Source organism: Chrysemys picta, chromosome 4 (assembly GCF_011386835.1).
Source record: "Chrysemys picta bellii isolate R12L10 chromosome 4, ASM1138683v2, whole genome shotgun sequence".
Classification (NCBI taxonomy): domain Eukaryota; kingdom Metazoa; phylum Chordata; order Testudines; family Emydidae; genus Chrysemys; species Chrysemys picta.
In genome coordinates, this window is record NC_088794.1 from 61,659,110 (window position 1) to 61,672,693 (window position 13,584).

The following is a 13,584-nucleotide window of genomic DNA, read 5'->3' on the forward strand; positions in this document are numbered from 1 at the left end:
CAGATTGCTTAAGGTAGTCAAGTATGAGCGGGAGAGGTACCGACGTGGGACAAAGTTGTTTAGCTGAACACTGATGTGTGAATCGTTTCCACTTTCGTAGATAGGTGGTGCGAGTAGATTGTGTTCTGCTATGTAGGAGCACTCTTTGAACTTGTTCAGAGCAATCTAGTTCGTTTTGGAAGAACCATGTAGGAACCAGGCTTTGAGGTGAAGCATGGACAGGTTGGGGTGGAGAAATCGGCTGTTTTGCTGTGATAGGAGGTTCGGGATGAGAGGCAACGAAATTGGTGGTCGAATCGTCATTCTGTTGAGGAACGGAAACCACGGTTGTCTGGGCCATGACGGGGCAATCAGGATCACCTTGGCAGGGTCTGTTCGTATTTTTATCAGGACCCTGTTGAGAACCGGTATCGGGGGAAATGCATAGATTAAGTTTCAGTCCGATGGAATCATGAATGCGTCTCCCAGGGAATGTTTGCCCAGTCCCACTCTGGAGCAAAAGTCGGGGCATTTTGTGTTTTTCGCAGTTGCAAAAAGGTCTATGGTTGGATGACCCCAAATGAGGAATATGTTGTAAATGGTTTTCTCGTCTATCTCCCATTCATGATCCCAGGGAAAGCGTCTGCTTAGTTCTTCCGCTGTGGTGTTCATCACTCCGGGAAGATAGGCAGCTGATATCCGGATGTTGTTTGCAAGGCACCAATTCCAGAGCTTCATAGCCTCTGTGCAAAGCGAGTGGCAGCGAGCCCCTCCCTGCCTGTTTACATAGAACATGCAGGCAATGTTGTCTGTCATTATACGTACATGGTGATTCCTGATTAGTGGGAGGAAGTGACGGCACGCATTGCGTATGGCTCGAAGTTCTAGGACATTTATGTGCAGAGAGGTTTCGGTTGAAGACCATAGCCCCTGGACTGTGTGGTGAGACATGTGTGCACCCGATCCTGTCAGAGATGCATCAGTAGTCAATAGGAGGGATAGCGCCTCCTGAAAAAAGGGACTCCAGAGCAGAGGTTGGAGTGAACTGTCCACCACAGTAGAGAATCTTTGACTTGGAAGGGTATAAAGAGAGTTTTGTTTAGAGTGCACACATTCGGTCTGTAAACTGTGGCCAACCACGCTTGGAAGCACCTCATGTAGAGTCGTGTGTTTTGGACTACAAAGGTGCACGAGGCCATGTGACCTAGTATTTGTAGACAGTCTTGGGCAGTGACCTGGGGACTGTTGCGAAGTTTTGTGGCCAGTAGGCTTATGGAGTTGAAGCGGTCGGGTGGGAGAGATGCCAATCCCGTCCGGGAGTCGAGGTATGCTCCTATGAACTCCAGATGTTGGGTGGGGCATAATGTGGATTTGTTTTTGTTTATTTGCATGCCTAGGGATAGGAAACAATCGACGGTAAGTCACGTGAATCAGAGAGCTTCGTCAAACGTTGAGGCTTCGAGGAGGCAATCGTTGAGGTAAGGAAAAATTATGACCCCTTGTTTCCTGAGGTAGGCAGTGACTACAGCTAGGATCTTGGAAAAAACACGGGGGGGCCGTGGACAGTCCGAAGGGGAGAACCCCGTATTAAAAATGTGTTGAGCCAAGGGTAAAACATAGAAAGCGTCTGTGGGCCGGGTGTATAGTCACATGAAAATTGGTTTTCAGCCCTCGACCTACAGAACGCCTATCACCCTGCTTCAGCGCTGGGATTATGGTAGTGAGAGTAACCATCTTGAACTTTTGCTTTTTGACAAATTTCTTGAGCCATCTGAGGTCGAGGATTGGTTGCCATCCCCCAGTTTTCTTTTCTGTTAAGAAATAATGGGAGTAGAAACCCTTCTCTTTGTGTCGTTTGGACACAATTTCGATTGCTCCCATTTGTTGCACTTCTTGGAGTAGTAGTTGCTCATGAGAAGGGTCCCTGAAGAGGGACGGGTGGATGGGTGGGAGGCAAGGAGAGGAAGGAGATGGAGTAGCCAATTGTAACGACCTCTATAACCCACTTGTCGGTGGTAATGTTCTGCCTTTGATGGGAGAATGGTCATAGGCGGTGTCCAAAAATAGGTGTACTGGCTGAAGTGGGAACGCTGTTTTCTAAACCCTCAACCAAAGCTTCAAATTTACTTATTAATTGGAGGGGGTTGAGGCGCCCCCACAGAATTGGGATGACGACGCTGGAATCTCGGTCTCTGGTGTTGCTGTTGTTGCTGCTCCTGTGATCTATGGAAGTGTTGTGTATATGCGGGGTAGTGTGGACATTGGTAAGGTTGATACCTATATTGTCGCCTTCTGGTCATAGTTATCTGGAGACCTAAGGACCGGAGGGTTGCCCTGGAGTCCTTCATTGAATGAAGCACGTCGTTTGTGGTGGAGGCAAAGAGTTTGTCACCGTCAAAGGGAAGGTCTTCAATGGTACTCTGGACCTCTCGAGGAAAGCAAAAGGAGGAGAGCCATGAACCTCGGCGCATGACACTGCTGTGGCAGTCCATTTTGCTGCAATATTGGCTATATCGAGGGCCGCTTGAAGAGTGGTACGTAATAGGATTTGTCCCTCGGAAACCAGAGCTGTGAATTGTTGTTTCTTCTGTTCTGGAATGTCATCAATAAAGTCCATGAATTTATTATAGTTTCTGTGGTCATATTTTGCAAGAACTGCAGTATAATTAGCAATACGAAATTGTAGCCTTGAGGATGCATATACTTTGCGACCGAAGAGGTCCAACCATTTACTTTCCTTGTTGGCCAGAGTGGAGCGGGAATACTGTTGTTTGGTCCTTTGGTTCACTGCGTCTACTACCAACGAGTTTGGTGCTGGATGGGTAAAAAGGAATTCAGAGCCCTTAGAAGGGATGAAGTACTTGTGATCCACTTGTTTACAGGTGGGTAGGCTTGTAGCTGGAGTCTGCCAGATGGACTTAGCAGGTTCTAAAAGGGCTACGTTGATTGGTAATGCAACCCTAGAGAAAGAAGAGGGCTGTTGGATGTCCGTTAACTCATGCTGTTGTTCAGGGACTTCCTCTAAGTTAATTCTCAAGTCACTGGCAACTCTTTTAAAAAGGTCTTGGAATTTTGCGTAGTTATCCGACAGTGTTGGAGGAGGGGGAAGTAAGGCTTCTTCAAATTAAATTAATGGAGATATCCTATCTCCTAGAACTGGAAGGGACCTTGAAAGGTCATCGAGTCCAGCCCCCTGCCTTCACTAGCAGGACCAAGTACTGATTTTGCCCCAGATCCCCAAGTGGCCCCCTCAAGGATTGAACTCACAACCCTGGGTTTAGCAGGCCAATGCTCAAACCACTGAGCTATCCCTCCCCCCAGGCATTACCTCCGGCTCTACTGGAATAGGATCAGGACTTGGTTGACACTGCAAGTGTGACGATGCTGCCTGGTGTCTTGTGTCATTGGCAGGTTCGTCAGGTGGTGGTGCTAGACCGGTGTTGTGCCTGGTTGAGGTGGAGTAGCACGTGTGTTCTCGAGGGTACGATGCCCATGGTGCCCAATATTGCTATGGTGGTGGGTAGGGGATAGGTGGTGCCATCCAGGGGTTCACCCCCCGGGGGCAGGATCCTGAGAATAGGATGAGGTAATTTTTCTATGACCTCTGTTGACTGGGGTCTGGGGATGGGAGTCTTGATACGGTGAAAAATCCCCCTGTGGTCCAGCTTCCTCCTCCCTGGAGGAAGACTGTTCAGACCCTGACTCAGCCATTGGGGAGAAGCAGGCATTCAGCAGGGGTGACTGCAGGATAGGTGACACAAACAGATCTCTTGCATGAGTAAATTGAAGTGCTGAGGCTCCTGTGTGAGGTGAAGGCTGGATAGGAGGAAGCTGCAGTGAGGAAACATTCCTCTGCACCGGTGTTTTGAGTCTGGGCTCACTGCCGGTCAGCCCAGCGGGTGTCGGTGCCGTGGCAGCAATCTCAGCCTGCAGGGGGTCAGGAAGGTTGTGGGATGTCAGCACCGCGTCCACCGCAGTGCCGAACAGTGCCAGAAGAGAGGCAGGCAGCTGGAAGCCTGAAGCCTCGGCACCGGAGCCTCGCGCGCAGCCTCAGGTGGATTTCGCGCGGTGCCAGAAGAGCACGGCTTGTCAAATGTGCTCAAGCGGGGGAGCACAGGGGAAGCAGTAGATCTGCCCGGGGAAATCCTGTGTCACAGGGTTTCCTTTGAAGCTGACAAAAGGCTCCCTTTTTTTTTGAAGATTTCTTGTGCTTCTTTGAGGCGGGGTGGGGGTGGGGGCTGTGGTGGGCAGCAGAGCCAGAATCAGTGCCTGGGTCTGAAGCTGTGCCTAGGGATTTCTGGAGGAGGAGCAGTTTCAGTCTAAGCTCCCTGTCCTTCCATGCCCTGGAGCTAAGTTTGCTGCAGTGGGCACATCTTTGGGGAATGTGGGTCTCCCCCAAACATTTTATACACTGTGAGTGGCCATCTGACAGGTGGATAGCCTCCTTGCAGTTAGAGCAGCGCTTAAAGCCGGTGGAGCCAGGCATGTCCGAAGCGGCTGCGGCTGACAGGGATTTTAAAAGATAGAAATGGTACTAACTATAACTAACAACGAACTAACTAACTAGAAGGGTAATTGTAACAAGAAGAAAGAATTTCCTAACGAGTCTGCTGAGCTCCGTCTCAGGCCGGGGACGATAGAGAAGGAACTGAGGAGACCGGCCGCGCATGCGCACTATTAAGCTAGACTCGGGGGGGGGGGGAATGGGGCAGGCTCTACGCATGCGTGGCCGGTACGAGTTCTGTTACAAAAATCTCCGAGCAAAGGCACAGGGATGCACCAACACCTGGAGTGGAGCACCCACAGGGACATCTCTCAAAGAAGAACTCATAGCTACTAAACAAAGGCCGTCTTCTCTCCTGAACTTTGTGCAAACCTTTCATTGACCTCAGTGGGATTTCTGCTATGAACTGAGGATAGACCACACACTTCAATTAAATCTAGAATTCAACCTTCTCCTCCAAACAAGTCTGACACCCCAGTGTAAACAAATATTCTTTTATAGGAGGACATAGTGTGGTACAGTGGCTAGGGCATTGGCTTGGAACTCAGTAGACCTACATTCTATTCCCATCTTGATGTCTTCAAATCCAGGTGGGATGCCTTTCTGGAAGATATGCTTTAGTGGACTCAATACAGGGATAACAGGGTGGAAACTAATGGCCTTTGAGTCTATGAACAGAGTAAGTGCCAGATTTTCAAAGGTACTGAGGTGCCTAAAGATGCAGCTAGGCACCGAATGGGGTTTTTAAAGGTGCCCAAGCAGATTAGGTGCCTATCTCAATGGAAACCATTGGGAATTAGATGGGTTTCAGAGTAGCAGCCGTGTTAGTCTGTATCTGCAAAAAAAAAAAAAAAACAGGAGTACTTGTGGCACCTTAGAGGCTAACAAATTTATTTGAGCTACATGGACTACAGCCCACTTCATCGGATGCATAGAATGGAACATATAGTAAGGAGATATATATACACATACAGAGAACATGAAAAGGTGGGAGTAGCCTCTTAGAGTTGGTAGGGCAAATTAATTAAGATGAGCAATTATCAGCAGGAGAAAAAAACTTTTGTAGTGATAATCAAGATGGCCCATTTCAGACCACCTAATCTATTTAGGCACTTTTAAAAACCCCACTTGATGCCTAACTGCATCTGTAGGCATCTCAACACCTTTGAAAATCTGGCCCTAAACCAATTGTTCATGACTATTTCTTAAGCAAATTTTTCAAACTAAACTAAAACTTCCACATTTTTCACTAAAGTCATTAGCCAAAATATTCAAACTTGCGTGGTTAAAGTCATGTATTTAAATATGTAAGTTATCTGGTTATCTTCAATGGGAACTGTGGTTGCTCAGCAATCGTAACAAGTAGGACAATTTTATTTAGGCACCTGAATGAGGACTTGGGTGCTTAATTTTTTAGTCTATATAGTTACCAAGTGTGGCAAAAGTATCTGATTTACATGACTACCAAAAACAGCTGGAATATTTCTTAAAAACATAATTAGGCATGTCAAAAGTGACCAAATAGACAAATTTGATATCGAACAAGGTTGAGCTAACAGGAGTAAGACATTTCAGTCAGTCGAGAGATTTACTTCAAGTTATAGACACCTTAAAAGTGACCTGTAAAGGAGGTTTTGTGGTTTGTTTTCGATGCACAAAGACCTGAAACTTTTCTTTTAAAGCATTTTGGGGTTTGTTTTTTGCCTTAGAAAAATCAAGTCTGGTTTTGCTGAAGAAACTCTTTCCTCTAGAGGTCCCATAACATGTTTACTGTGATTATTAACACCCAAATAACAGCAACTCTGCACTTCTGAAAACTATGTCCCCCTCCTTCACGAAAATGAAACCCATCGTACACCTTGTCACCCCACCATGTGTTGTTAAAGGCCTTACTCATCTTAACATATATATCTTCTACACCCCCTCAGCTACACCCCCTCCCCCATTCCACATGCACGCACACACACACACACACACACACACACACACACACAATGGTGCTTTAACAGGATAGATAGGGATACTAAATCTTCAACAGAGACTTAATCCAAAAGGATAGTCATTGAGAAGGATGGAGCATTCTCAGTTCCAGCAGGGGAGGAATGCAGCATTCCAAGTTGCTGGACAACATGGTGGATAATACACACATACTCCCCAACTAACAAGGAAAACTCCCATTTCCTCAAAGTTGTAGAGGGATCAACACTTGAGAATTAGCCAGCAATACAATAATAATCTGCCATGGTAATACCTCTTTGAAGACACTGCGTGAATATATAATGAATCTGTTTCAAGTAGAATCTACAAAATGCAAAGAAATTTGGCAAACTGCTCTTGCTGAACTCAGATCACTCCTAGCCACTCCTAGAAGTAAATTCAATCTCACCTTGTTTGTCTCTGGCAACTGGTATGCTGTGGCTTGCCATCTATTGTACAATAATCCTGAGCCAATTTTGTCTTGTATAAGTTTTAGATTCCCTGAATATAACATTTGTTGTGCTCTGTGCTGCCAGTTCACAGTTCTCTCTATCATATACCGTAAAGCATCTCCCTCAGGAAGCCTCACACGGATACGCTGCAGGGAAGCCAGTAAAGGGAGGATTTTTTCTAAAGGTGGCTTTTCTGATCTATGGCAGTGAAGACAGAGCCAAACACAAGGTCCCTGAAAAATACTGGGCACTGAAACACAGCTGGTATGAAAGACCGCTCTGCAGAGTTCACATTGTATCATTGGTGCCGCTGGCTCTTTCTGGCAAAGGCAAACTTTCATCTCTGCATCATCTTCATTAGATAGCACCTTCCCTTCATTTGCTGCTCTCAGAGAACGCAGTGCCTCCATCTCCTTTAAACGGGCTTCCCCAAGTGCGGCCATCTGCAAGGGAGTTAAAACAAATGCATTTAATTCCAGGATCAGCAAAAACAGAATCCCCTCTAAATGTAGGTTAGTCCCTGGAGTTCTTTGAGTGACCGCTGAACATTCACTCTTGAGATGTGCCAATGATGCAGATTAGACCTTTCAGTAACAGTGCCAGTTGGAATGCTCTCATGATCCCTGATCCTAACATTTGGAGCGTGAGGCTGTAAGAGTGGGCCTGGTGCTCTATCTCCCTCAATTCCTTCTACCACCTTCCTTGGGTCCAGAGTTATAGCTAGGATTCCAAGGAACAAGGGAAGCTGGATGGGGAGCATGAATGAGCAGAGTCCATCTCAAAGAACTCTGGTTACAGGTGAGTAACCTTCACTTCTTCTGCCAGTGGCCTACGCACACTCCCACTCTTGGGAGTTTGGCAAACAGTACTCCCCCTTCCAAATAGTGAGATGAGAAGGCCTAGTTAAACAGAGATTTTAATACTTCTTTACCAAATTGAGGATCTGATCTAGATGTCAGATCTAAGGCACAGTGTGTGGTGATGGTCTGAACTGAGCTTCAAGAGGGATCTCTACAGATCACTAATATGGAAGCAGCCTTCACTCCAGTTGGGTGCACTCTACGCACTTCTGGAAGAGGAGCACTGGCATGTTTATAACACATCAGTAGAGTCTAACCTACTTAGAACGGCATTGGGATGTAACTGCCTGAATTTCACTCTCTTCCCCATAAGAGACAGTATAGGCAATTTCCTGTACTCCTCAGACCTAATCAAACAGCAGGGTAATGCTCTTGTAACATCCAATGTGTGTAGATTAGCTTCCCCTAAGTGGGGAGTGAGGCCTGGGGAAAAATACTGGCAAGGATAGGACTGGAATTCTGTTACCACCTTGGAGAAATTTGGGGTGTGTGAAGGAGGACCTTTGTGAAAGACTAAGGGGGAGGGAGGATCAGCCTTGAGAGCCTGCAGCGGAAGTGATAGCTACAATAAAGGGAGGTTTCATGAACTAAGTACTAAACTGAGGTCCTGTGTTGGTGTGGGTTCTCTAACTAGAGGTAGATGTACTTTAAAACCCTCCAAAAACCTTTTTATTACAAAATACAGAGTTTTGCCTCACTAAGCTGTGATGAGATGAGATGACTGAGAGATGTACTTTTACTGATAATATGGATAGTCCCAAGGATTTAAAATGAAGTACTCCATTACGGATAGAACAGCAGCTGAACCTGTGTTTATTTTATTGCTGGATGCTCACAAAGAAAACCTTTTTTACTTATGATCATAACCCAGGCGAGTCCAATGCTTCCTGAAGTTTAATAGACTCTTCTGTACCTTCTCCAAACAGGGTGGTGCCAGATCTGTCAAAGTCCTATAACCCATGCTGTCAAGTGGCAAGAGTCGAAGTCTGGATGGTAAAATCTGATTTCTCTTCTAGGTCAACAGGTCTGGAATTGTGGGGAGACTCTTATGAGAGCTGCAGTAGATCCAAGAACCAACATTGTGTCACCCAGTCTGGGGCAATCAGAACAGAAACACAGAAATGTAGGACTAGAATGGACTTCAGTAGGTTATCTAATCCAGTCCTCTGCACAGAGGCAGGACTAAGTATTATCTAGACCATACCTGGTTTGTGTATGCCTAACCTTTACATAAAAACCTCTCATGATGGAGATTCTACAACCTCCCTAGGTAATATGTTCCATGCTTATCTACTCATACAGTTTGGAAGTTCTTAATGTCTAATCTAAATCTCCCTTGTGGCAATTTAAGCCCATGACTTCTTGCCTTGTCCTCAGTTGATAAGGAGAACAATTTATCATCCTGCTCTTTATAACAACCTTTTACTCCCCCCCACCCGTTCTTCTCCAGGCTAAACAAACCCAATTTTTTCAGTCTCTCCTTGTCATGGTTCTTAGACCTTTAATCATTTTTGTTGCTTTCCTCTGGGTTTTCTCCAAGTTGTCCACATCTTTCCTAAACTGTGGTGCCCAGGACTGGACACAATACTCCAGTTGAGACTATCAGTGCTGAGAAGAGTGGAAAAACGACTTCTTCTGTCTTGCCTTCAGCAATCCTGTTAATATATCCTAAAATTATGTTTGCCTTTTTTGCAACTGTATTACAATGTTGACTCATATTTAGTTTATGATCCACTATAACCCTCCAAGTCCTTTTCTACAGTATGCCTTCTTAGGCAATCATTTCCCATTTTGTATTTGTGCAATTGATTATTCCATCTTAAATCATAGAATATCAGGGTTGGAAGGGACCTCAAGAGGTCATCTAATCCAACCCCCTGCTCAAAGCAGGACCAATTCCCAACTAAATCATCCCAGCCAGGGCTTTAAGTGCAATATTTTGCATTTGTCCTTATTGAATTTCATTCTGTTTATTTCAGACCAATTCTCTAGTTTGTCAAGATCATTTTGAATTCTAATTCTGTCCTTCTAAGTACTTGCAAACCCTCCAAGGTTGGAATCGCAAACTTCATAAGTGTACTCTCTACACCATTATCCAATAATTTATGAAGTTACTTAATAGAACCAGATCCTTGCGGGACCCCACTTGACATACCCCTCCAGCTTGACTGTGAGCCACTGATGATTACTCTCAGAGTATGCAAAAAGAACAGGAGTACTTGTGGCACCTTAGAGACTAACAAATTTATTTGAGCATAAGCTTTCGTGGGCTACAGCCCACTTCATCGGATGCATGTAGTGGAAAATACAGTAGGAAGATATATCTATATCTATCTATACACACACACACACACACACACACACACACACACACACCATGAAACAATGGGTGTTACCATACACACTATAAGGAGAGTTCTCTTACTTTCTTTGTTGGGCCTGTCCTGTAGTAGGTGACTTCTGGGTACTCTTCTGGCTCTGTCAATCTGTTTTTTCACTTCAGCAGGTGGGTATTGTAGTTGTAAGAACGCTTGATAGAGATCTTGTAGGTGTTTGTCTCTGTCTGAGGGGTTGGAGCAAATGCGATTGTATTGTAGAGCTTGGCTGTAGACAATGGATCGAGTGGTGCCTACTGCCTCCAGCTTTCATCCAGACCACACCACTCGATCCATTGTCTACAGCCAAGCTCTACAATACAATCGCATTTGCTCCAACCCCTCAGACAGAGACAAACACCTACAAGATCTCTATCAAGCGTTCTTACAACTACAATACCCACCTGGTGAAGTGAAAAAACAGATTGACAGAGCCAGAAGAGTACCCAGAAGTCACCTACTACAGAACAGGCCCAACAAAGAAAGTAACAGAACGCCACTAGCCATCACCTTCAGCCCCCAACTAAAACCTTTGCAGCACATCATCAAGGATCTACAACCTATCCTGAAGAACGATCCCTCACTCTCACAGATCTTAGGAGACAGGCCAGTCCTTACTTACAGATAGCCCCCAAACCTGAAGCAAATACTCACCAGAAACCACACACCATGCAACAAAAACACTAACCCAGGAACCTATCCTTGCAACAAAGCCCGTTGCCAACTCTGTCCACATATCTATTCAGGGGATTCCATCATAGGACCTAATCACATCAGCCACACTATCAGAGGCTCGTTCACCTGCACATCTACCAATGTGATATATGCCATCATGTGCCAGCAATGCCCCTCTGCCATGTACATTGGCCAAAGCGGACAGTCTCTACGTAAAAGAATAAATGGACACAAATCAGATGTCAAGAATTATAACATTCAAAAACCAGTTGGAGAACAATTCAATCTCCCTGGCCACTCAATTATAGACCTAAAAGTCCGCAATATTACAACAAAAAAACTTCAAAAACAGACTCCAACGAGAGACTGCTGAATTGGAATTAATTTGCAAATTGGACACCATTAAATTAGGCTTGAATAAAGACTGGGAGTGGATGGGCCATTACACAAAGTAAAACTATTTCCCCATGCTTATTTCCCCCTCTCCCCAGTTCCTCATATCTCCTTGTCAATTGCTGGAAATGGGCCATTTTCATTACCACTACAAACAGTTCTTTTTCTCTCCTGCTGATAAAAGCTCACCTTAACTGATCACTCTCCTTATAGTGTGTATGGCAACACCCATTGTTTCATGTTGTGTGTGTGTGTGTATCTATATATAGATATAGATAGATATCTTCCTACTGTATTTTCCACTACATTCATCCAATGAAGTGGGCTGTAGCCCACGAAAGCTTATGCTTAAATAAATTTGTTAGTCTCTAAGGTCTTTGGAGGTTGCAGCAGAGGGTGGTCTCCCAGCACTTACAGATCCCTGCATTTCAGTGCTGAACCTGTTAATAGCTCCTTCATTTGCATAGCCTGAAGGCAATTCTCATGGTCTTTTCTGACCCTGGGAGTGAAGGTGCTGCATATGGAAAAACAAGGTCAATGATCTTGCCCCAAGCAGGCCAAAGGTGCATCTGGAAGTAGGAAAATCAAGGCAAAAGATGCAACTCTTGAGCCCTGATATCATTGTCTTTGTTTCTGACATATTGGAACCAAGGATCTGCACCAGGGTGCAAAGAACCTTAGTCAAAAAATAAGAAAATAAAAATAAATAAAGAACTAACAGCTAATGAAGCTAGAAAGGTGAATCTGGGTTGGGAGTCTGGTGAGGTTCCTGGTCAGTCTGCTATGATTGGAAGGAACTAAGGCGGCTGATGCCCCACATCTCTTTTACTGAGGAATAGTGAAGGGAGGAGAGAGGGCATGGGTGCTATACTGGGCATTGCTACTAGAAGGTTCCACTGGCTTAGCTGAACTGTTGGCACATCCCAAGAATGGGAATGTGCAAAAGCCACTCAAAGAATAGCAGCTTCTCCAGCAAAGAGCTCCAGGGTAATCTGACAAATATTCTTCCAAATTTAATGCTCATAAAAATTGGATACCCTTGCAAAATAATCTTTACCCCCTGTGACAAAGTTCCTCCTCTATCTTGGTGGGTCCTGCACTTATTGGCAGATTTTCTTGCCTCAGAGATTCACCATGTGGGTTGTGGAACAACCCAGAGACCTTCCCCTCTGGAAGAACCCACAGTCCAGGTCAATTGGGAGGTTTGGGGGGAACCTGGGCCCGCCCTCTACTCTGGGTTCCAGCCCAGGGCCCTGTGGACTGCAGCTGTCTATAGTGCCTCCTATAACAGCTGCATGACAGCTACAACTCCCTGGGCTACTTCCCCATGGCCTCCTCCAAACACCTTCCTTATTCTCACCACAGGACCTTCCTCCCGGTGTCTGATAACACTTGTACTCCTCAGTCCTCCAGCAGCACACCCTCTCACTCTCAGCTCTTTGTGCCTCTTGCTCCCAGCTCCTCACACTCACACCACAAACTGAAGTGAGCTCCTTTTTAAAACCCAGGTGCCCTGATTAGCCTGCCTTAATTGATTCTAGAAGCTTCTTCCTAATTGGCTCCAGGTGTCCTAATTGGCTCCAGGTGTCCTAATTAGCCTGCCTGCCTTAACTGGTTCTAGCAGGTTTCTGATTACTCTAGTGCAGCCCCTGCTCTGGTCACTCAGGGAACAGAAAACTACTCATCCAGTGACCAGTATATTTGCCCTCTACCAGACTCCTGTACCCCACTGGTCTGGGTCTGTCACACCCCCCACTCCCCAAAACCTTGCCCTGCATATAAAAAGGATTCCACTCTCACTTCTCTGAAGGTGACTTAAAGCTGAAACCAAGGTTCAAAAGCACCCAAGAGCAGATCTGGTATATGGATACTTTTCTCTGAACATACCTCTCTTTAATCTTCTGGTTTGTCTTAAAACAGCATAGTTTGCAGGCACTCAGTGAAGTTTGTGTTCCTGCCTTAACATTTGGTCCCTTTTTTATAGTTCTTTTTGCCTAAATTTGATAAATCTTTAGTTCTACTCATCATTACTGTAGTGGTATGGTGCAATTTTAATAAAAAATAACTTTCCTTTCAACTACAAGCTTCAAATTTCCCACTTTATCATGGAAGCTTACCAATATATTATTTTTAAAAAGTTAAATTTAAAAACAAAAAGTTACATTGTATCCTGAATATCTGACCCAGTAAATCAATTGCAAATTAAGAGCCAGGTTCATCACCACACTCCAGCTGCTTTGTATTGTTCTAGCAATGCAAAGCTACAGTAAGCAGCATAGACTGAACAGAGAGCTTACCTAGGACAGAAAGGATTCTGGAGTTCTAAGTACAGTGAGGTTTTTGCACAGTTACTAATTCTGAGACATGCC

The 13,584-nt window shown here is 45.1% G+C and overlaps 1 protein-coding gene across 16 annotated transcripts in view; it reads right to left on the minus strand.

Annotated features, from left to right (window-relative positions):
* Window positions 1–13,584, minus strand: part of KDM5B (lysine demethylase 5B) — a 179,329-nt gene that overhangs the window by 13,619 nt on the left and 152,126 nt on the right. For all 16 annotated transcript variants that reach the window (XM_065595091.1, XM_065595087.1, XM_065595092.1 and 13 more), the window contains one exon: window positions 6,870–7,355. In XM_065595091.1, coding sequence (XP_065451163.1) covers window positions 6,870–7,355 — 486 coding nt within the window. The remainder of the gene's footprint in view (window positions 1–6,869; window positions 7,356–13,584) is intronic.